Raw genomic sequence first — 26,241 nt, forward strand, 5'->3', positions numbered from 1 at the left:
CATGCATGAAACTTCTTCAGTAGGGCAGTTTAACAAAGCCCCACGCCTCAAACACACAGGCTTAATGAGATTCCCCGCTGTTGCCTGACAGTCTGCAGACAGATTCTTCTTCATGTTCAGTAGGATAATGTGTAAAGGCAATAATATGGGCATTTGAGAATTTATAGGGGTCTAAGACAGAAATGTTGCAAAACTATTTCTCCTTTGGTAAATTGGAGTAAAAGATCAATCTTCCAAAAAACAAGAAAAGACATTTACATTTTGTAAGGAAGAAAAATGTGACATTTCTGTCTCATGTAATTTCGAGGATACGACACTACCGGTCCAGTAAACCCCAAACTCTGTATTAACCTTGGAATGAGAAAGTGATCTCTTCCCATGTGGAAAATAATGTACACTGGTTGAGTTTTTCATAGCCGAAACGCAGACTGATTTATCTCTCCGAACCGAGATTGGGAAAGAATTAGGTTCAGACGAACTCCACAGAGAGGAAAGGGGAGACGATTTCCGAAATGTTACAGATTTTACTTTAAAATGACGTCACGGGCTTGTCAGCTAAAGCAGGACTGGCAGGTTGTTAGTCAGACGGAGGAGGCAAGGAGAGAGAGAGAGAGAGAGAGAGAGAGAGAGAGAGAGAGAGAGCGTGTGAGAGAGGGAGGATAGCGCGCGCAGTGGTGATAACGCTATCCATCTATCCAAATGACGAGCGCTCCGCTCATCGCGCAATGGAAACTGCGCGTCCGCGAACTCCGTCCTGCTAAAGTCGCGTGAATCTCCTTGGCTCTTCTCTTATTGTCACCAATTTATTTGAGTGCGCAAAGATCCAAGAACTATCGAAGAGGTTCTGTAGCCGCTTAGGACATGATTTTGCGCCACGGAAATCTCAGTATTTTATCTTGCGTGTCTTGCCACAGCTCAGTCTGATGACAATGTAGAGAAAGTGCGCGGTGACCGAGAGCGCAGCGCACGGGCGATGTTGACGCCGTCATGTTCCCACAGCTTCTTGACTTTTTCCACTGGAGTATAATCTGAGGCTTCTGAACTTGTGAATGTAAAGAAGGTGGCTGCTGAGTAGCAACCGATCCGTCCAGCTGCCCACGCCGCCGCTGGGTCGCTCGGCGCATCCTTGCCCACTTTCGGGAAGAAAACAGCAAGCAACTAAAAGGAGACAAGACGCGTCCTTGTTTTCGAGAATATTTGGCAATCTGTCGTCTGTGCGCTTTGGAGAGACCAGGAGCTATTTCAAGCTTTCCGATCCTCGGGATTTATAACACTAGAATGTTAACGTCCGTAACATTTGGAGGGTGTCTAACTTAAGGTTATCATAACGCGTCGACGTTTGTTGGAACGCATAAATGGACGAATACCAGGAGGACTAATTCGGAATTGTCTGGGAAAATGTGGCTGAAACGGTGTGTCACACGCAGGTAATAAATATCCCTGTCTAATCTCCCGAATGCAAGAGTTTGACATGTCTATAGGCACTGCTGGAAAGACCAAAACGTATTATACACGCCCGAATATCCTCTTTTCAAAAGCATTCATATGTGAATAGTTTTTGGTCAAGTTCATGCGTGTCATCCTGTTTTTACATGTCTAGCACGTTTTGAATGTAAGATCTAACGTAAACCTTGCTCAGAGCTTTGGTTTGTTAACATTTTGCCTCACAATAAAAAGATTACGCTCTAAAAATTAAGCAAGCACTCATTATGAACAAGATTACGAATCAAGTTGCGAGTTTTTTACGCAGCGCTCGCTAGGGGTCGCCACATAACCGCTCTGCGCGACGAGAAGACATGCGCGCAATTGGTCGAGTGTTAACTGAACATAAATCTCATGCAATAACATACGCATGCAATCTTCTTGGTTACTTTAAAAGGTACTACCTTAAGAGAGTCCTTTGATCACATTATTCAAATTTGTGTGGGCTGAAGTCAGACTTGACAGGTGAAATATATATTGTAGATCTTTACTTTACTTAATAGCATGCTTTGAGAATAATATAGACAAATGTGGTAATACAGCGTGCCCATGAATTACAACAGAGCCAAAATCATTGCACTCTTCATTGAAATTCCTTTGATATTTCAGTATTTAATGCAACTAGTTAAGATGCTCATATGTATCTCATTCTTATAAGAATACCGCCTGCAAACCCACAATTTGATTTCTATAATATGGCAGAGTTTGCTAGTGTCCTTGCCATTGCATATGGTTACCAAATGTTCAAAGACAGAACCGAACATACCAATTGGGCTTCAAAGTGAGAATGAGGATGCCAAAAGAAAATCTGTGTGTAAGAAAATGAAAGATGTTATTGAATGTTAAATTAAGTAACATGTTTCATAATTTAACTCAGGTATGTTTAATGTGGCTAACTCGTAGCGTCATAGGAACATTTCAGAGAACAATATGACTATCCAACACATAAGAAATACGGTTAAGCCTGATACGTTGATGACATGTTGTTTTGTACTCGGATGATCTAAGGCATTCTGAAAAAAGAGTTTAACAGTTTTTATAGAAGCTGAAATTGTAGGTTTGTTCTCCAAGATTTTTAATGACAGTTCTTTGTGCTGGTATTGATGTACTATTCATTTTTGGGGTTGTGAACATCAATAAGAACAAACGTGGTTTATTTGCAGCTATTAAAATAATACAATTTAGCGGAGTCCTTATTGTACTCCAAGTCTTAGTTATTTCAGCTATAAGGTTATCAGAGAATCTCCCTTAGGCTGTAAAAAAGAATCCTCACTATTGCATGTAGGCAGAACAGCCTTGATGAAGATCATTAGCCGCAGCTCTTAATGGCTCCATCAACTTCTTTAATAACAGCACATCAAGGTTATGCGTTCTCCCGAGACTCTTCAGTCTCCAGCGTACTTTCACTGTGAATATCCTTCATGTTCTCAAAAAGCCAGTGTGGCAAATTGGGCCTGATACAACAGACTGGGCATGTATCTCCGTGTCCAGTTTACTGACCTGGAAGCTGCTACGAGCTCTTGGAATATCCAGTGATATGGGAATGTGGGAAATATCAGGCTGTTTACTGACCTGAGCAGCAGCTGGTTCATTGCTGAGTCTGTCGCTGGAAAAAACGAGCTTGTTTTGCTTTGAAACAAGCTGCTTTGCAAATTGTAGTTTCAGAACGTTCAAACGACTTTATCCCATTTTACATTTCCTTCTTCCCTGCGCCAAATTCTGTCTCCCTGCCTGTCAGACGGGATTCTCTAAGTGCACGTTGCACAGGCTTCAACATCTTAAATGACAGCACCCAACTATCTCATTACCATGTACAATGTAGCGTGTAATAGCGTGACACTTCTGTCATTTTTATTCCACTTTTGTTTCAAATGTAAACCACCGGCACACAGTAATACATGCCTGGTTAGTTTGAAGAGTGCTTCTGCTTTGCATTTGACGCTCTCGACGGTCTGATATAATGGCAGAATGGTTTGATTGCGCCTACTGCCACTTAAAGTGTTATGTAACAAAGTCTTCAAGGCCTCAATAAGCCAGAAATGACTCTTAACAGCAAAGTTACGGGGGTCCAAATGACTGTGAGGCTGAACAGGGGACATTTTGGAAGGTCGGGGGTGTCTGAGACGAAAGATTTTCTACATTTCCACTCACAAATAGTCTTTCTAAGATTTCGGGTACGACACTATTAATGCAATTTTAGGATGTAAAACACATTCTGGTTATGTAAGGTTTCCCATTCACGAGCTGATAATCACATCTAAATGTTTCAAGGTTTCTTCAAAGCTTTGATTAGAATCAAGAACATTGAAACTGTCCCAAAGTTGCACCTATGAACAAGCTGTATTTAAGATTTAGGATTTGTCGTCTCATCACGGCTTTAGTGTATCTCTCAGTGAAACAGGGTGGGCAGGGCACACCTGAATAACACAGTCCCACACACTCTCACACACAATTCATGTCGTGCCTTTTGTTCAATCAATACCATCTCTATAAAGCCTCAACTTTATCCGTCATGGCACAAGACCAACGGAGCCCTCAAGCCCTCCAGGGTCATGTTTCGCTCCTCCTTTTGGTTTCTCCACACACAGCTTGAAAATGAACAGTAAACACTTTTATCCGAGGTTAAAAAGACTCTGAGGATTTCTATTCTTTACAGCTCCAGACATCCACGTTTGGCCTGAAAGCAAATTAGCACTGCTAACAAATGAAACGAATCGTTCATAAATGATGCTTGTAGTTATTATCTAGGCTTTCACATACGTGTGCCAGTTTCACAGACTCCGTGAGCCGCGCACAGTTATGCTGAGGGATTTATTACGGTTTTAATTGCCTGTGGCTGTTGTGAATCTCTTATCTGTAAACTTTTAGATCCCCGCAGTACAGATGCAATGTTGCTCTTTTCAACCATAATAACAGCTGATCCTCTCCTCCAAGGCACGTTCCTTACTGAAGATACAGCCACGGTCTGTTTGTGCACACACACATTGTTGACGTTGTTTACTGTGCTTAAGAGGGACTTTACTGTAGTCACTTGACCTACTATAATAGAAAAACACACATATAGAGTCACCCAGTGTTGGACGCATTCTGTTAAAGTCCATTAGGGAAAGGATGGCCAATGGTTTCTGTTGACTTTGAAGGAAGTTTATACCATTATAGATTGACTCAAGCCTGCTGAGGAACGTGGTGTGTTATTGGATCATTTTTCTTTTGTGTGCATGAATGACGTAGTGGAAGAATAGACTTGTGCACCACAAAGCTGCTTGAAAAAACATAAAAGTGCACTTGAAAATGTTCCTGTCTTTACCACTATTTTTTTTAAATAACGCTTGACGCATTAACATTTGTGAAAATATTAAATTAACAATTACCATGAATCAAATCATTCGAAAAAATAAAAGTCAAATTGTTTGATTGGGGTCTCCATTATGACCACCAATTTAGTTTTTCAATCCGCCAATCAGCACAATCTATGGATTCAAATTTGGATCATTCATCAAGTTTCTGTTTTCGCGTTTGCTGCAGTGTTTGTTGGATCTGATACGAGTCTTGGCATTTGAGTTTAATGAAAGTAAACAGAATGTAGAAATATGACATTTCACGATTCATCCAAACAGCTGTCCTGTGGGAGATGCTAGTGGCATCAGTCCATTTTTCATCTGCTCGGGAGGAAGGAAAGCCATACAATTTATTACTAACAAAATATATTATAATTTCTCCGCTAATCTGCTCTCCTAAATCACCTAGTATGGCAGGTAGAACATAACTATAATGGCTCATTTATTATTCATAACTGGCCATTCCTCCAGCCCCACAGATACTTATATTGTATTGCTTTTATTATTGGTTGTAAATACGTTTACCTTAGGGCTGGGTGATACAACTAGAAAGTCTCAAGATGTTTGATCCACATTTAAATATTTATGTGATGGCATAATAATCATAGGGACGATAGCCAAAACCAGTAGATTCAAAAATGTTTACATCCAAAGCTGAAGGTTTCAAAAGTGCTTCAAAATGATTGAGATGCATTTTCCTGAAGGTTTTAAAAAATGCTTCAGAATTTAATCTGTGAGCACCAATAACAAATATAACTTTGAACATGAGGACCAAATCATCAAATCAATAATAAAAATAGCTGTCTTAAAGAGATCAACAAAATAAAACTCGTACATTATATGACTTTCTTCTGTGCAACACAAAATAAGCTATTTTGAGAAATGTCTTTGATGTTTGTGTCCATACAGTGAAAGTCAACGGGGTCCAGTGTTGTTTGGTAACCAGCGTTCCACAAAATATCTTTTATGTTCTGCAGAAAGAAAGTCATACTGAATGGATTTCATTTTTCGACTAACTATCCATTTTCATACTACCACGGTTGGACACAAAGTAACACAACATCTCGCCGAATGTCAAGTGCATTACACTCTCAATATTTTTGATATTACCTAATGTTATAAATCAAGCAACATTATCACAACTAAATCAGCTACATTCTCGGCCCTGTTTTAAATAAGTGAATGAAACTTCATCCTCAAAGCCCCAGAGTTTCTGGATCATGTTTTTGCCTGTGATAATGACTTGCGCTCGAGTTCCCATAACGCCACATCAGAGCAAGCAGACAGAGGAACTTTAGCTTACATGCTAATTACAAGTCTCAGATAGTTTAGAAATGTAATTGGACAGTGTAATTGCTAACTATGCATGACAGCAATATGGACACCAGGGACACATAAACTGCCACAGAGAGTTCTTGAAGCTCACTGGATGTTTTACATTTACTGTGACTTATTGAGGTCAAGCAGAGATGGTTTATTTAGCGTGACGAGGCAGTAATTTGTGCCGGAATGCAATATACTGTATCATGTTAGTACAAACACGAGTCGCTGTTGGTGTAGGAATGAACAGAAGTGATATAAATTGCAGCGCTTCGTGCGGTTTGTGAATCCTTTGAGTCCATCACAGCTGGAGCACAAAGAGTTGTTTGCATAGCCACCGACTCTAAGAGACTTCGCAAGCAAGAGGGTCTGGATATCTCAAAGATGTTGTTCTAAATTAAACACACGGAGGTTAATTCTCTATATGCGAACATATGATTTCATCGGGTCTTTAAAACAGTTACACCAGGCTCTGAATTTGCATTCAGAGATCTTGTAGGACGTTCACAATGTCTCGATGGAGATTTGATTGACAACACATTTGATTGGACATGAAAAATAATGACAAAGTGGTTCTGTCGGGCAGATAGCAGTTGTTGAGGGGTATGATGGAGAGAAAAGGGACGAGTCGACCCTAGAGGCTCAGCACGCCGCGTTCATCTAATATGTCGAGTTGTATGATGGACACTTTTGAGGTATAAATAGCCAGCTGTGGGGTCAGTAAGAGTTTGACAGAGTTCTGTCCACAGATTCTTTAAAAGGCCCCCAGTGTTTGCTCAAATCTTGCCCCTTTGAAGCTTGATACCCAGATTCTATCCTGCCCCAATGTCTTAACTTTGAAACCAGAAAGTATTAGGTAAAAAAACAGCTTTGGTTTTTTTTTCGCCCCCCCGGCCCTCTACATAATTGATTCTATCAAACTGGCTTTATGCTTTGGTTAACCAATTCATTTTAAAGGAATACTTCAGATTTTAATATCCTAACATGGGCAAAATATGACTTTCTTCTATATAAGAAAAGAAGATTGCAGCTGTCTCCAACAGAGCTCCATTTCCTCATTTATTCCTGGTTAGCAGCTGGTCATGAGGCTTTAGTGCCAAATTCCAGTGAGCTTGCCAGACACAGAACTTTCAATCTATCTGGCCTTTTGAAAAAAAACAAGTTTTCAGAGTTTATGTTGTACTTAAAGATAAAACGTTTTTGCAGAAGAGTTTATGGATGTCGCAGTCCTGGGAATGCAAGTCAGTTCTTTTTACAAGTTTTGCAATGCAGCAAACTAAACATGAATATTTAATCTATCAAATGATCTGGCCTACCACCAAAGAAATGCTTCACATCCACAAACTGCATTTAAATAACTTAAAATAGAAATCATAACAGTAGCTGGTGTTTTCAGTCCAATGCACATTTATTGAAAGCAGCTTTAAGGTACTATGCGTAATTTCTCGGACGATCTATTGACAGAAATCCAATTGAATATACTGTAAACGGTCTTCAGAGGTGTATAAAGAGACATGTTGTTTCTACAGTAATTCTTAACGGACAAACTGCTCTAAAGAGTTTCGTAAAAACATCATCTCCTTCGGCAAAGAAGCGAAAACGCATCTTTGAACTTTGTCGGTAGTGCTTTGAAATGGAAGGTGGAGGGGTGGAGTTTTCTGTTAGTTGCAATTCGCAATCTCACAGCTAGATTCCGCTAAAATCTTCTAGAAAAAGGCTTGATTATTTCAGGGTTTATTAGGGTACACCCAATAATATCCTCTAGATAATACAATGTTTGATCTTTAAGGCTATTTTTCTACAGTAAACTGTAGGAAGGTTTATTAAATTCATTCACAGCTATCAATATATTCTGCTATTTACAGACAATTTCACATAAATTAAACACGCATAAAAACCAAATTTGTCCTGAAGCCTCAATAAATCAGGGTTTAAGTGACTATTGATGTAGAAGATTGTTCTCACAGCTGAAGCAGGTCTAAAATAAGAGAGGATTCTGGGAAAGCTGTGTGAGAACATTGTTCATCTGTATTATCAATTTTCTGGTATGGACATTTTTCGAGTCATTAATTGCTTTGACCATTGAATGACTTCATGAAATAAGGGCACGTTATACCCACAGAAAAACTTGCATACATTCATCATCTAAGCCCTCCTCAAGCTCTCCCGCCTACACTGAATCATCAGCATGTTCACTGGTTTTTCTGTCACTGTTTGCCAGTTTGTAGATCTGAGGTCAGTAATCTCATCTAGCAGATCTGGTGGGCTGCCGTGTGAATATTTGTGTGTCATGTAGAACAACCCACCCTCTCTCATTTCCTTCGCTCTCTCTGCTGCTTTATTAGTGGCATGTCTTTAAAGGAGCAATGTTGAGATTTTGGTGGAATCTGGTATTGAGGTTGCGAATTGCAACCACGGGCTAACTTCACCCCTCCCAGTCCCTTTCAAAGCAATACAGCAACTGACACAGGACAAATGCCGTCAGGGTATGTAGATAGAAATAGCTCATTCTAAGGTAATAAAAACATAAGAGCTTAATTATATAAGGTCTTTACACACCTCTGAAGATATAGTTTTGAACATTATATTGCAATAGATCCTCAAAGAAATGACACACCAGACCTTAAACGTGTCATATGTGTGGCGTGAGACCTGTGTGAAATAATGGGAGGATTAATCTTGGCTCATGTCTTCAGTGAGCACGGGCGGCGTGGAGAAAAATAGACTCCGGTTTTTAAAGCCCAGCTCGTAATTTTCTCTGCGCTCCTCAGGACAGGCGTTTTGCTCAGACACTTGAGTCAAAACTGACCTTCAGGCTTGAAAGTGATGCAGTGCCGACCTCTCTTCTCTCGCCATTATTATTGTGTGCCACTCTGCCTTAAAGGTACAAACTCTTATTAAAGGAAAACAAAAAATAACAAGTGAATGTGTCTTATCTCTTGTGAATCTTTTCTGCAATCTCTTTTTGTCTTTAGGGTGACATTTGTGAGTCACCAATAACCTTTAATAGTCGGAACCAAAAGAAGTTGATCCTTTAGTATAAGACTAAAATCAAACAAAGGCTTTTAATGCATGGTTGCCTTGGACTCATAGCAAAATAGCTTCCCTCACTGGCTGGTTAAACGTGCCCTGGAGATTTTCCCACTGTTTCTCACTCTTTTACTGATAGGTCACCCTCAAAAACGGCTGTAGGCATCTGAGGCGGGTTACAGGTGGGGCATCGTGCAGGTCAGATAACACGTTTCCTGTCCCGCTCCTTTGCTCCCTGAACGCATGAGCCGACCGCAGTGTTCAGCCGAGCTGAAAGCATAGATTATAAATAGATCAGATACATCCTGGGGTTTCAGGAGCAGAATGAAACAGACGTTAATGGTTGTCATTCAGAATTACTTGAGCCATTGAACTTTAAAGAGCCCCATTTTTACAGACACGTACACAGTGATCCGGGGTAAGCAAGGACGTGTGGAGTGCCAGTTTTCAAATCCACACAAATCGCATTTATTTTACTATTATTCTTACATCCACTTTGTTATAGTCAGTATTATTCCTGTCAGGCACTACAATCCATCTTTCACAGTCCTGGTAAGGGAGGATGCCAAAAACTAAACTTTAAAATCTCATTCTGGGATCTCCTGGAGCTGTGAGAGAAGAGAAAAATGAGTAAATGTGATGGAGGTCATAAGTTATCTGTCTGCTTTTCACCAGATGCTTTAGCAAATGCTACTGCCACAAAGTCATGTGCTGGGGGCTTCTGAATTAAGATGTGTTTTAAGAATACTTTAATATTTTGGTATTTTTCATTAGAATGCCACTATTTACTACCTCAACCAGAAAACAATGAGCTCACGAGAGCCAACAGAAGCCATAACCTCCCTCTGATCTCTAGCCACTGGAAAAATGAGTGCTTTTGATCTCACATTTCAAAAATATTTGTTTAGTTAAATTTTTGCACTACAGACTATTTTCTAATCCGATTATTTTTATGCAGGAACTGCCTCCTGGCCTCCTTCGAGAAAACACCCCCGCTTTCAGATAAAGATAAATGGTTGTCACTCTCCAGTTGATGTCTCTTTCTTTACATTTAGCCTGATCCCTCCATTCAGATAAACAGGCACATTTGATCACGAAGAGTTTCCCTGGAGCAAAAAGATGCATGAGGGGCAGAGAGAGAGAGAGAAGGAGAGAAGGAGAGCAAAAGGACCCTTGTGGAGCTATTCATAAGCTTATTCTAGCGCTATGCAAATGAAAGATCTCTTCTATCTGCTGAGGTCTATTTTAAGTGTGTGAAAAGCCGCATGGAGACTTGCTTACGGATATACTTACTACAGAATGCAAGATAGAGTGGCTTAATGCATGAGAAGCGTGTGCGTTCGTGTTCATGTACACATGAATGCATGTCGCTGTGTAGGTGTGTGACATCTTATAAGTGCTTGAAGGATGTCATTGTTTCAGGGTTTATCAACCTACTCACTAACCCTCAAGACTAATCTCTCTTGCAGTATATGAAACCTTGAAGCTAAATAAACCTTCATCATATGCTGATTGGATTCAAGTAAAGCCTCTCAAAATGTGAGTCCTGGGAGGGTAACTGTGATCTTAGTGGGCCAACATCTTTCGTTGATTTTTGATTTCAACTTAAAAACTTTAAGTGCCCTAACTTATTGAAGGTAAGTTATATTAAACTGACTTAAAAATATTTTATATTTTATTTATATTATACTTTTTATAGGTTATACGACATGCAACAAGATTTTTTATATTTAAGATAATTTAAGTGCAGGTGACTTGTAAAGCCAATTTCTCTCATTTTTAAAAACTGCTCAAAAGTTGCCTCAAATTTTTAAGTTGAACCTAAACTATATTAAACTGACTTTAAAATGTTTTTAAAGTTTTTAAAGTGAATACATGTCAATAAATATACTTTAATGTACATTTCATTGTAAACATTTTAATATTTTCCATATTTGTTGAAAAGATGAATGATGTCTTCATAAATATATATATATATAATATAGTTTATAAAGACAATTGAGTACAAAGAAATGTAAAGGAAAAGGTGGATCTGGTGATGATATTTCACCCATATCTTGTTCAAAAATCTGTTCCCACTATTGTGATCTTTTAACTGTTAGTCTGAAGCCAGAAGTGGTGCTGTCCGAGGTGCTGAACAAAAACCTGCAGCTGTTATTTCTCTCTCTCTCTCTCTCTCTCTCTCTCTCTGATGTTCACATAATCCCACTAATCCAAGTGTCCAAATTGATCTCCAACTTTACTTTACACAATTCTTTCCAGGGGTGTGGGAACAATTCAGAAAGTATGGCATGTTTCAAACACGTATTTCCCACAAATACACTCATGAAATTTCCTTCGAAAACTTAACTAAACCTTTAAAAGAACATAATTTAACAGTTATACCTTAACTTTTGTTGAGATGGCTGTGAATATAATTCACATGTTTTTTTTGTTAGGAAATTTCCTTCAGTAAATTGACTAGCTGTCAGCAGCTATGTGCATAAACTGTTTCAGGCCTGTCTCAGGAATTTTCATGACATTATATGATGTTCAGCTGAACTGAATTGTTGAAAAGTGGACAGTGGTAGGAACACATTCCTTCATTAACACATTCCTTCAGCCCAAATCCAAAAATAACGGCTGGCAGAGATGACGCTTTCATTTAAAAGTGATTGTTTAACACATGTATAACATCAATATTGTTTCCCTTAACACTTTGGTTAAGCACAGTAGACTTCAATAAAGTACCAAACAGAATTTTTATAAAAGGGAAGGAGGCATGTCTTTCCAGATAAAGGAGTTCCTATGCTCCCCACGTGTGTCAAATCTCCAAAACATATAAACCCAAGGTCATTATTATTACAACCCCAATGCCCAGTTGACCTTTAAAGGAACAACAGGTACATATCGTACCCTAAGTCCTCGTGCATTAACTGAAAAAACAGGCATGTCTTTGAAAATCTGTTAAAATAATCTCACTGATTTGCCATATTACTCAAATGTGTAATTGTGTAAAATGTGTCTAATCTGTGTTAACAGATTACAGGATGCAATCCCCCCTTTAGCAAGTTGATGGTGAGGCTTTGGGATGACGTCAGCTTTCCCCCGACAGCGAGGGATTTGTCTTTTTCCTTGGCTAAGCCTCATTACACACACTTACTTTCACAGACAACTCTGTCATGTTTCTTTGCCTGCTTCCACATGGACTTTGCTTCCATGTCTGTAAAATTTCAACAATAATTTTAAACAGTTTGATTTTGGTCATTTATGTTCTTAAAAACACCACAAATATTTGTTTTTCATTTAGTTAAATGTTTTGATTGACAGTGCTTTCAAGCAGTTTGTGTTCTCTAGGGTCAATCCAATGACCTTGGCATTGCTTGAGCCATGCCTAACCAGTTGAGCTACAGGAAAGCTTTTTAGTTTCATCTCTTTCAATACCTCTCTCCCATTTTTGAAGCATCCTGTGTGCGTATGCATGTGTGCGTGTGTATGTGTACGTGTGTGTGTGTTGAGAGGGCGTATGTGTAAAGAGGGAGTCATGTTCTGTCATCAGTGTGGCAGGGATATGAAATGTCAGTGCAAGGCTGTTGGTGATATCTCCCCCACAGTCACAACACACACAAACACGCACAGCTGAGCACTCCAGAGCCCCCCCCCCCCACACACAGATCAGAGCATGTGAAAAAGCCATTTACAACCCAGTGATCTGACATGAAGCATATTCTGACATAGCTCTGCTTATAGCCACATGCACAGCTATTGAGAAAGAGAGTTGCCTCAACTCCGTCATCTCCAATGGAACAGTTTTTTCAGAGCAATGGCGGTTCATGGAGCCCCTCAATAGTTTCCTAGTAACGCATGGAGCTGCAGCAAAACAGACCCATTGTGACCACTGTAACTCATTAAATGAATTAAAAAATGAAAGAAATAAAGCAAATAAACATTATAAAGCAAAAAGAAAGAGAAAACATAACTTCCTTGAACAATCTGGAGTCTACATAATTCACACGGGACACTCGACAAATTTGAACTTCCGTTGTTGTCTCTCTCGCAACGGCTCTGGCCACAAATGCTTATCAAAGCAATCCATAGACCACAACTACTGTCTGTTTGTTAGATTTTCAAGACTCGGAATGTCTGTTTACTATAGACGGTTTCATCTCAACAACAAAAACAAACGTTTGTGACCCCAACTTAAAATCGGGTACACTTTCACAAAGAATAGAGTGCCTGTAGATTTTTTTCTGATGACAAGCAAAAGAACCCGAGAAGAACCATTATTTGGCTCAACTTGCCTCTCCAATATTTTGAAGTTATGCTAAGAAACCAAGCTCAACCGCTAGATGTCAATGAACAATGCACTGTTTAAATGTGACCGAATACAGGACCCATTCAACAAATTGTTTATTTAATAAAATGAACATACAACAAAACATTTACAAATCATTAATTTAATATAATTATTATACAGCAAAAAACATTACAAATTAATAAGAACGTAAATTAAATAAAATATAAATAGTTATAATATTAGACACTAGCCAAACACAAAGTGGAAGTTAACTAGGGGTAAACAGTGATGGCATCATGTCTTAATTTATTTGTATTGTTTGCATCCATAATAAACTGTAAAGAACTAATTGGACTGCTTTGAATAATAGCATCTGCCAACTACATAATATATTAACTAAATATCCTACAAAAAAATAATTATGCGTTTATCATTGGAGATAAATATAAGACCATTCAATGTTTTCCTTGGAAACGATTAGAATACATTTAAGCATAAAATTTGTACTGATCATTTCATCTGCTTTCTTAAATTCTCTCTGCTTAGGATGAACCAACACACTGATCCACAGGTTCAGTTGCATGACTTACTCACATATAAGCTTCCTCGCTCATCCAAAATACAGGCACGGACTCCATATTTATTTGCAACACTTCTCTGAAGTGTAATTCAGCTGAAAAAAATTGGCCCATGGCATGAGTCATATGTCAGCGAGCATTCGGCTTCCCGTCATAAACCATTCCGGTCGGGTTTCGCGGGTTCCGTTGTGTGTGGAGATTATGTGTGAGGATTCGTAATGGAACCAATGAGATCACAGCACTCGATTGTCCTGTGTGAAGACTTTAGCTCATCGGATGTGAGGACAGCTGACTAATGCACAGGACTAGATGTTCCTGTATTAACTGCTGGCCATATGCTCATCTACCAAATCTCCTTATAGTAAGCTGGGACATTGCTCAGTGTTATCTCCTTGGATTTTAAGAAAGGTACGCTTGTATTGCTTTATTATGAACAGCATACTTTAGGCTAACTTTAAACACTGTCTATAGAACGTTTCATCGGACGCGCGGATGCCTGACCCCCACTTAACTTCCGGTTTGTGTTTGGCTAGTGTCTAATAATATAACTATTTATATATTTTTTATATATGTTCATATTGATTTTTATGAATATTTTACTGCATAATAATTGTATTGAATAAATGATTTGTTGAATTGTGTTATATGTTCATTTAATTAAATTTGTCGAATGGGTACCGTAGTTTTGTCGCATTTAAAGAAACCGTATGGTACATTGACATCTAGTGGTTGAGCTAGGTATCGCAGTCTAAATTCAAAATATCGGAGAGACAAGTTTAGCCAAGTAACGGTTCTTCTCGGTTTCTTTTGCTTGTTATTAAAAATAATCTACAGGCACTCCATTGTTAAACTCTATTGTTTGTGAATGCGTATCAGAAGTTAAGCTGTAACAAAAGTGTGCATGCGTAGTAACGTTTGTTTATGTTGTTAAGAATAAAACATCTATAGAATTCTGCGGAAGGTTTATGTTTTTATTAGCTATGTCAGGATTGTCTGTTTGTTGTTTTAAAGTCTGACGAAAGATAGAAAAGAAGCAAATGGATCGCTGCAATTGGGTGAACAAAGGGAATATTAATTGTACACGCTTGCTTGCTATTCATCCAGTTTAGTATTTTTTGTTGAACTATACCATTATTGTTTAATCTTCCTACTTTCTAACGTTTCAGGGTTAAACTTTGTTTTCAACATTTTCATCATTTATATTTTATCATTTATTTAATCCTCATACTTTAAGAATAACTTTAATCTCATTATGTTGTGCAATTGTTTTGTATTTGTCACATTGGTGACAAACTCTGGTAAGTAAATTATCACTTGTACATCTAATCAGAAATCCTAGAATTTCTTTATATATAATTTGATGGCAGGTCAGGGTTACACACACATTTTCTGTCATGGTCTGTGGACCCTCTGAAGTAGCCTTGGCCACCCCCTGGCCACCAGATATATAAAACTCTAGCTCCACCACCATTTACAGTATGAGCTTGAATACCAATCTGTTGCTAAAGCTGATATTGACGTCTGTGAATATGAGATCCACTCCACCTCAGACACCCCCTTTAAATACATATATACATGCCCAAAGAAAATCCTACTCAAGCATTCAATGCATTAAAATAATAAAAAATATACAGTATATAATTATTATTTATTATTTATAATAATACAAAGATGATTGGAAAGTAGAGATACAAAGAGAAAGAGAGAAATGTTGAGTGATCAAATGTGGGAGCTCTCTTCTCTGTATAAGGGTTAATGAACCCTCTTTATGACATCATTCCTTACAATTTGTTGCATCATCAAACAAGAATCTGTAACCTTTAGCTTTTGGGAATAAGTGCCTCTGTAGTCCCAGACTCTATTGTGGGTTAGTGAAACAATATAAAAGGCCAGACCATCCTTCTTCCATAACTAAGACTGTGCAATGCTCAGAATGGCTGCTTTGGGAAAGCAAGCCCCAGTCTTTTCCATCTTTCAAGTCTTTGACTGAGTAGCATGGGTCAGTAAGGTAACCTTCAGCAGTCTTTTTTTATGTGTTACACAAAAAAAACTTGATTTAGAGCTTTATTTAGAGAAGTAAAGTTTATAATACATTTTTGGTGACAGTTTGGAGATGTACTCTTTCCTTTTTAGGATGCATTCAAGAGCTTTAGCGTTATATTCATGCCTATGTCTTCAGAGATGTATAAAGAGCCTTACAGCCCTTTTTTTCCTAAAGCCCTCTTCATCAACATGCTTGTATCAGGAAATTCGTTTTTAGTGCTTTAATAAATTAGTTGAAATTTGATGTTGTCCTGTTCCATAATACATATATCAAACCATAATGTATTCCAACTGTACCTATGTTTGTGCTGCTGTTAAATGAACAAACCTTTTACAACGCTTGCAGACATTGTGACTATTATTCTAATGAAAATTCAGTTGATTTCTGTTCTTTCAATGCTTTTCACATTCAGTGGTTTCGCAATGCATGTATCTATACTGTATATATTTATATACAGTATATCACATACATACATATACACAGATGCGCTCTTTATATTAAACGAAAGAAATATAGAGAGCAAGAGATAGACAGACAAACAGACAGGTATCACAACAAACAGGTTGTGAATGAGGGCAGGTATTTAGTGCGTCTCACTTGGCATTCTGTGAATTCAGATTGCTTGCTATGAAAATCTAAATGGAAACAAGTCCTTTGAAATTTTGTCTGTTGTGTTGAATTACAATGCAGGATCTAAATGGGCTTTGCTATGCTGACCTGAATTGTAGATGATGCGTAAATATAAGTAAAGAGCAAGGAGGGTTTGTTCATGGTAATCTGCACTCTGAATTTCTCTCCTTCTTTCTCACCCTGTCTGGCGACCCTTTTAGCCCTCATTAATATCACAGCAGTCTGTGTGAACTCGCATAACGGTATACCACCTAATTTTATCACAAACCACCGGATGGGTGATCATTAATAGCGCGACACCCCTTCCGATACATGGCCTTAAGTAAATACAGTGACGTTCTTGACAGGAATTACGATTTAATGGAACACATTAGCAGAGGGAGTGTGAGTCAGGGGGGCCTGGGGGCCAGCCCAGTGGGATTGAAGGACCTTATTAGAGAGGTAAAATCTCTCAGATGAGTGGCCAACCCAAGGTCCTGACCCAGTTCAGTCAGACCAGATCCCACAAGTACGTTTTTTAATAGCAAGGGAGGTGTATATGAAGAGAGGCTGGAAGAGGTGGATAAATGGACTGCAATGGCCCTCTGCTAGCGTGCTCGGGAAATCCATCTCAACCGGCGAACAGATGGAGCAGCATGCCAAACAAGCTCTAAGTGATCATGTTCTTAAGCAGGGGTAAATGCAAGGGCTCTACAGATAAAAGGAAGTTTATGCTTCTTTAGTATGGAATGGCAGTGAAGCTGAATTCTTGTTGTGTGCCAAAGCCTTTTTTAATAAGGGATTTATAAAAGATGATATGCTTGGTCTCAACTTTGTCAAAGGTCCTTCCTGAAATTACAGAGACACAAATGAGATAATTGCTGAAATACATTAAAGGCACTGTTCACCCAAAATCTAAAGAGTTTGCTTTCCTACATTCTTCAAAATATCTTTAATAAGAAATTTATAGAGCAATTTTTCCTAATATGGAAGTCAACAGGTAGCCAGAAACTCCTGAGGGTGATTATGTGGAGACAGAATTTTTAGGAGAACTGTTTCTTTAAGAGCCAGGTACATTAAAATGTTCATTAACTTAGACAAAATCTTGATTTAGATCAATTTAATCATATATTTAATAACATTATTTATTTAGATTGTAGACTGAGTTTTTTACATTTGTGACATTTTTTATCTCTAATAAAATGACTGAGATAAAACATTTGACACAACGCAAAAGTTCCCATTCAATGTCCATTTTATGAAATTGCTGTCTAGGAGAAAGTAAAAAGACTATAGTTGTGTTTTATTTAATCATTTCATTGGTGTTTTTCCTTTTATATGGGAATTGATCTCCATTACAAATGTGTTCATGTGTGGGTTCATTAATTCCTCTAAATTAGTCTTTGACCGTGACAAATACTGTTGAAGGACAGAAAGATTACAGACACATCTTGATGAAGTCTCTCTCTGGATCAATACAGATTATTACATTGTATTCATATGTTTTTAAGCAGCTTAGATCAATGTGTTTACGGTTCAGCCTGCAAGCGAAAAAGCTCTGAGAAAGTCACAGAGAGCCGTGGCAACTTTTGATGTAAATGCTTTGTGTCTAGTCAGTTAGACCACTGACAGCCCCTTATTTTAGGAGAAATTAAAAATGTATCAGACACCAAGTCATTGAAGAATGCAAGGGATACGTCTTCAAAAGTAAATGTCTTTGAAAACAACATTGAAGTGTGCTTTCAGCATCTAATTGTTACAGGGGAATCACACATCTAATTAATATTGGAGTTCAATTTATGAGAATTTAGTGAGTCACAGAGCAGAACGAAGCCTAGAGCGAAAATCGCTAGACTGGAAAATGGTGTTGGAAATAAGGACATTACAAAGAGTACCATATAGGCCTATCTATTCAGCCCTTAAAACATCTAACAAGGGAGAGTTTAAGCTAAAAAACTTGTGTAAATTGTATCGAGTGTGTTCCCGCTCTCTGATGTGGCAACAGAGGATAAAACAAACGCTTTGATTAAGATCCTGACCTCTCTCTTTCTTTCTCTGCTCCACAGTTCAGTGGTTGCTTGGAGACCAGGGGGAATGCTGGGATGTAGAATGTGGATCCTCTTCATCCTTGTGCATCTCACAATGGATCTGTCTCTGTGTGCACCAGCAGGACAGGGACTCGCCCTCAAACTACTGCCTAGATCAGTGCCTCGCCGGCAGCCACACCCACCGTCCATCCGGGACACGCTCATCGGCCAGCGATTGAGGACTCTGGGTATCTTACATCGTGGAGCGCCCCCTCTCCTGCCCTCGTTAGGGAGCCACGGGGAGCTTGGGGGCACCAAACTGTGGGGCCGAAAGAACCGCAGGTCTGTCCATACAGGACAACTTTGTGCGGAGTGTAAGTTGGCTGAAAGGAAGTTGGCTGCATCAGCGGAGGGGAGTAAATCAGATTTAAACCTTCATTTATCTCGTTCACGGAGGCAGTTGAATGGGGGCTATGACTCGTTTGAGGGGAGGACCACCACAGTTGCGGGATTTATTATATGGGGTCCTACGGGGACCGATGATGGACTTGAGGAGGAGGCGAGAGGGACCCCAAACCCCACAGTCACCTCTTTTCCCCCCACAACTGCAGCAGTAGTGACAAGCACCCCCACACGCAGTCCCCAAAGGACGTATGCGGTTATTACAACAGTGCACCCTAAGAGGCACAGCACCACACAGCCAAGCACTAACTCTAGAGTGACTGCCAAACCACCGAAACCTTTTGGGGACACACCAGGTAAGAGAGAATTCTGAATGACTTATGCATTATTCATTTCTCTGCAAGTTGATTTAGCTTTTGTTTTGTAATCTGTATAATGGTTCTGCATAAGACACCTCAAAGAACAGTTTATATCTTATATCATGACGTTCAAAGGCCCGTATGACTTTCTTCGGTGAGACACAAAAGGAGAAACTCTTAAGAAATTCTACAGATCCATAGGAGCAAGAATGTAAAACGGGTTTGGAGGAAATGATTGAATTGATCTTTTTGTCATCGTTCTTTTTATAAGTTACATAAGGTACAGATTTAACAGAATGTGGCATCTGATGGTTACATGCATGAATGTGGTGCAGAGCTCTTGGGTTCTCATACCACACAGTACACTGCATCACACATATTGTGTGGGTATTTTTGTAGAAAAATCTAGTGTGTACATTACAATACTAGACAAATTTTTACTTGGCACTCAGGCAACTTACAGAAACTATAGTGGTTGAATAGTTCAGGGGCCAAGAGCATGCATGTTGGTAAAATATTGTCATTCTCTTAAGATTTTGCAGTGGATAAAAGCCCAGATTTAATTATGGAAAGCAAGCAACGAATACAAAAATAACATAGGTGTTTGTCAAAGGAGGTATTTTTAGGATTTGACAGGTTTCGGTCACTTTTGTGTACAATTTTGTCTCTAAAATACAGTATACCTAAGTTGGTATAAAATATACATATATCGCGATTCAAAATAATTAAAACCGTCTAGGTTTTGATTCTATGTTTCATGCACAGCTCTTCCGTGAACTACGGCTCTTTGATCAGTAGGAAGTACTGCTCACTCAAAAATGACTATGAGATTGAAACATACATTTGAAATGCAACACTCATCCAAACATCATCATTCTAAATATACATTATTATCATGAAAATACATGAAAAGGTTAGAAGAAAAGCAATAGAATATGATCATTGGCATTTCCTGGAACTACATGTGTGTCTAAAAGTGCGCACTTATGCACTATTCTACGCCATTTGAGGTATAAATTCCAATACTCAAGAACACAAGAACAGAGAAACACATGAAAGTACCAGGATGTGTTCTCGATATCAATGGTGCATTGTATGCAGCCTTGCGGAATCAGCTTGATGTCCCAGAAGTCACTGCGGCGTGTCCATCCAAGTTCGTTCTTAAGAGGCTGCCTCGCAAGACCGGTCTCCACAAGAACAGGTCGTTCTTTGCATTCTTGGAATTGAGAAATGGCCACAGCTTACTTGTGTAATCGTTTGGAGTTTCTGCGCTGGAGCACCCTCTGGATGTCGGATGTTGAGGCATTTAACCATAATGGATTGAGATACTGAGCATAAAAATGACATGATACATCGTCCCAGCTCTAGTGGGTACACACACAACACAAGCATGCATGCACGGACACACACTATGATTTATAAGAACTCTATCGGCATATTGTATATACTGTGTATGTTATCTAACCTAACCTTTACACAACACTTGCTGTAAACAATCTGCTTTTCTGCATTCTTACATTCAAATATTTTTACATGAAAAAGTATGAGCCATTTTCTCTCATGGGAACCAAAATAATATCCAAAAAAGGTCAAACTTTGTGTGGAGACAACATCGGGTTTACCAACACACATTTGTGTGAATTCATTCAACTATTGGGAGTTTTCATGAAAAAACGAAATAGTTCATGTCTGTTCCTTCAATCTCATTTAACCTGGCGCTAAATATGCCTGAAATTACTTTTGTCCCAGCAAACGTTTCTTTAGTTTTGCTATAAATTGCATATCATTTTCAAAACCCATAGGTAACCTTATGCTATAACTGTACCTAGAAAGCAGCCTATAGTATAAACAAAATTTTGCCAAACTGTATTGTGCTTTACCCCCCAAAACTCGCAAGATTCTGAGTTATGCTGTACAAAGTGCAAATTGCATGATATTTTCGTCACTGTTGAAATTAAACAAGACAAAGCCCTTGCGAATGAACGCTGGCATTAGTGGCCTCTGTTCATTTGTTGTGATTTCCCTCATCTCTCCTAAAAGAAAGATGATTACCATTAGCTTTCATGTTTGCCTAGGCTGCAATCTGTCCTGTTTGTTTGGTATTGCAAAGTGTTAAGCTAGTCATCCATTCAGTACACTGCCCTCTGGGTACATCAACTATTGTGCTCCATAAATCTGTGCAAAGAGGGGAGCAGTCTTGACACTTTTTACAAATTGGTCTGACACTATCTGTGTATGATGTACACTGAGATCTGTTACAGTGTGTAAATTGGACATATGTTTAATGCACAATTAGGTTTTACAAGAGAGCACAGTGCCACCACAGGCATAAAAAATAAAAGACAAATATCCTGACCTCCCCACACCCTCGCACTGATGATCGCAGGGAAATATGTGTTGATCCCGCAATTTAAAACTTCAGCTCTACGCTACTTTGAAGTTATTAATCTTTGGCAGTTTTGCACAGTAGCAATAGATTACATTAGGCGAGAGGGATATTAACAATAAAGACTCCAATAAAATTAGATTCATGGTACGTAATAAACAAGCGAGAACTATTTTATGACTTCCCCGAATGGGAAAACTTTCATACGTTCATGCATGTCAAATTATATTTTAACCGAAAGGTCAACCTCCAATCAGATGTCACAGCCTCATTAAACATAGGAAAGATTAGCTAAATGAAGTCTATCTGAAATGACGACAATAGTGGCATTACATGTGAAGGCCAATGGAAGGATTCCATTAGTCTCTAAAGTGGTTTTCCAATAATCTCCCGCCTCCTTTTCTTCATACGTTCTGATTTTCAGAGCTCGGCAGCTGAACGTGAGAAAATGTTGTACCAGAACAGCTTGCAACCCTTTCTGTATCAAGACCAGTAGAAGACAATTCCAGATACTAGACATTATTAGATGTAAGACCACAAAAATAATGCATGGTTTTGAGACCTGAGATGATCACATCAATAAATAAGGACTGTTATTTTAATTTAAAAAAAGCTGTCTAAAGTACTCTATACTCTAAAGTAAATATCAAGGGGAAACCTGCGATAAAAGTGCACTGTAGCCTCAATGTGCGGTTAGAAGTTTAATCTAATATTTGATGCTAAATTAATTTGAGTGGTCTATATTTTTTTGCTCCTGTGTGTGGAATGAAGTGTAATTGGCTCATCCAGACAATGCCGTAATGTTTTTGCATATTTTAATTATCTGGTGAATAGGAGGAATACCAGTGTTAATTGCAGCTTTAATACAACCGAGGCGTGAAAATTGAATCATTTGTTTGCCACGCACAATCCGTAGCTCTCTTGAAGCACTATTTCGCCCTAAAGAAAGAAGTCATGGAAAGTCACCCGTCAATGATTCCAACAAAACAACAAGCAACCACGGAATATTAATACCTCAGCAGTTAAATAATAGAACGACTGTCATGTAGTCCAAATAGAAAGCCTCCTCATTGACAAGTGAATTCCCAATTGTATGAATGGCTGAAAAGTTTGTCCACAGATAACATTTAAATGCTGCACGACCCGTCTTTACAACTTTCGATTTATCCCGAATCTCAATATATTATGAAGCATGCTTCCTTGGTGTGTCTTTTATATGAAGTATGAAAGTGAATCCTTTGTAGTGCCCTACAGGCATGCCATAATTATCCTTCTCTGTGGAGCCAGGTCTCAACTTGTCTGATGAAACGAAATCCTTATCAAGGTGATATCCCTGAGCGTCCCCTATCGGCAAGCATCACGGGTAAACGTGGCCCCACGCATACACCTGCACCAAACTGCTTCTGACATGTGGAGTAATGGGAAAAAAGCCATGGGCCATGAATACAAAACTGGAGCATTAGGCATGTGTACGTGCGGGTGTCCAGCTGAGTTCTTGTCTAAGCGTGTGAATCAGTGTGACTGTTTGTGAACATGTCTCTTTTAAGTCCAGGACACCAACAACTCCCTAATGAAGATATCCATCAAAAGAACATGTTGAAAATTACATTCCGCTGCACCATGACCTGCAGTTGATGTGATGATGAGAAGTTTAGCTGTATTTAAGCTCATAAATGACTGAATTATTTATGACTACAAGAAATCTAATTTGTATTTATTTTCAATATTTCTCAAAGAAATCTATCATAATTTTTTCACCCTTATGTTATTCAAAACCTGTATAGGACTCTTCTATGGAATGCAAAAAAGATATTTTGGGAAATCTCTTGTTTTTTTGTGTCCATAGAATGAAAGTAAATTGGCGGGCAGTGTTGTTTGGTTACCAACGTTCTTCAAAATATCTAATTTTGTGTTCTTTAGAAGAAAGTTATATTGGTTTGGAATGAGAAGACTATTTAAATGGTGAAATAATTCAAACTTTTGTGTAAACTATCTGTTTAAAGGAACAGTTTATCCATGGAGAAGATTCTGTCATCATTTACTCACCCTCAAGTTGTTCTAATCTGTTTACATTTATTTGTTCTACCATACCGCAGTAGGAAAAAGTGATTTATCAATTTCTCTTTGACGATATTTTGAGGAATGAAGCATGCAAACAGTTTGGGGGCACTTTTGACTATGGTAGTGAATGGTGGCCACGAACTGTTTGTATACAAGCATTCTTCCAAATATCTTTCTCTGTCTCCATTGGAACAAATAAATGATACAGATTGCAAATAACTCGAGCGTGCGTAAATTATGACAGATAGAGTAAAATCAGGAAAGATTAACCAACACTAAAGCTGTGAAATATTACAGAGCAAAAAGACTTCACACAGGCGACAGAAACAAAACCTCATACTTAAGAATCTCTAACTGTTATAGAGGGGTATGAGGGCAGACATCCTAAAATCTGACAAGTTACCTTCATTTTCCATGGGCCATCTTTGAAAGCATTCCCTCATTTTAATGATAAACTATATTTGGCTTTTCCCCAAGGACCAGTGCTTCGTAACTGTGTGCAGTGTATCAAGTAAAAGCTCCTCTCCATCAGCTGAGTGCTGACTAAACTATATTTTAGAGTTATGTATTATTCCCGGCTGGTGACAGCCTTAAAGGAACATTCCACTTTTTTTGGAAATCTCCATGAGTTAATAAATTGAGTTTTACACTTTGGAATGTATTTAGTCAAGTTTTAAACAGGAAAAATATCAAACCTTTTTGGTCATTTTTGAACGCAATGCTAATGGTTCTAATTGGACTCAATGATCTATGCTAAGCTAAAAGTGCTATCGCACGACCCCGAGATTGGCAGAATACATTCCAAAATGGTATACTCAATTTATTAACTCTTGGGGAGTTGAAAAATGAGCATATTTCCAAAAATGAAGGAATGTTCCTTTAAATTTGTGAGTGTGTTGTAACAATGCATGGAATACTTTAATGCCAAGGCCTTACATGATTCGGTGGTTTACCGGTAAAGCAGCGTGTACCTGTGCTATGTGTTGTATTCACGTGTTCATGTGCAGGGGTCAAGGATTGGCTGGTTAGTATGACACAGCAACCACACTGTTCGGCTTAAAAAAGCATCCATATGATGACGAATGAATAAATGCTTACCAATAAATTACACCATAAACTATATGAAGTCCCACTGCATGTCCTTTTTCTAAGATGTGAGAGGAGCCATGAAGATCACAGACGGAGCCATCAGGTGAACGATGTGCAGGATTTGATTAAAATGCCTTACAGTCCCGCTGCTCTGCACTTCGAGCTTGTTATCGTCTCCCAGGGCTCAAAGAATAACTGAACATTTAATGAGGAAAAAACAAAATTATGCATTTATCCAAACTGGACTGTGCTTAATACTTAATGGTTGGAAAGGCGAATTTTAGTTAATTTAGTGAAATGATGTTGTGACATCTTAATAACTCTAGTGAGACACTCTGCTCAATGAAGTGAGTGCAATGTGGAAATAAAACATTTTAATAATTACAGCGGAGCTGAAAATATAATTTCTACATTCCACACAAATGCAAATTCTCATCTACAGTAAGCCACTCATCATTTTCCAGAAGCAAAAATACAGTCAGATCTGCTTTATCGATCTCATGGGGGAATATATAACCCAGGTGTCCATTTTACATTGTTTCTGTCAATCTGTCCTCTAAATGTTTTTTTGATGTCAGTTTTTGGGTCGCTAAAAGAAGCACAGCATTTCAGGTCCCCGAAGAGTCTGCAAGAATGTTCTGGAGGCAGGTTTGCAAGATATTTTCAGATACTCCATATTTAGCTTAAGTCTGTAATAAAAGTTATTGCCTCCAGTTTGCAATTTTACGTGTTCCAGTTTTGTGTTTCCTTGCAAAACACGTGTTAAATTCACAAACGAGCCCACTGGGACTTGTCATAGCCACACAGTAATACAAAAACCCTATTATCTCAGAAGTGCAGTCTTTATCAAAAATGCTCGTCCAACAGTACCGCTCACTCTCGCCAAAGTAAACCTTTTACCACGCCATCGGCTCACAGGGCTACTCTGACAGTCAGCCATGAAGTACTTTCACCGGCAACTTCATTACGTGTTAAGTAATACAATCTTGGCGTCTGGAGCAATAGTTGGACCACCTCTCTTTCCTTTACTGTAGAGGAAGATCGAATTATGCAGGGAAGCATTTGACACCGGGAAAAGGCATTTAGAATAATGGCATTTAAAACTCCTTCTATCGGTCACTCACTGCCTCCCATTTTCTCTTTGTATTCTTGCGGTAAGTGTTTTGAATCGGCATAGCTCAGACGAAGTCAAGTGAGATTGACATCTTGACATCTGCGTTAATTGGCAATCACAAACCAT

At 38.7% G+C, this 26,241-nt stretch overlaps 1 protein-coding gene across 1 annotated transcript in view; it reads left to right on the forward strand.

Annotated features, from left to right (window-relative positions):
- Positions 1–687: 687 nt before the first annotated feature.
- The window catches only part of ajap1 (adherens junctions associated protein 1), a 39,411-nt gene continuing 13,857 nt past the window's right edge, over positions 688–26,241 (forward strand). Inside the window, exons 1-2 of the mRNA XM_056772463.1 lie at positions 688–1,427; positions 18,744–19,462. Coding sequence (XP_056628441.1) covers positions 1,399–1,427; positions 18,744–19,462 — 748 coding nt within the window. The 5' untranslated portion in view covers positions 688–1,398. The remainder of the gene's footprint in view (positions 1,428–18,743; positions 19,463–26,241) is intronic.

The sequence above is a fragment of the Triplophysa dalaica genome, chromosome 18 (genome assembly GCF_015846415.1).
Source record: "Triplophysa dalaica isolate WHDGS20190420 chromosome 18, ASM1584641v1, whole genome shotgun sequence".
Taxonomy (NCBI): domain Eukaryota; kingdom Metazoa; phylum Chordata; class Actinopteri; order Cypriniformes; family Nemacheilidae; genus Triplophysa; species Triplophysa dalaica.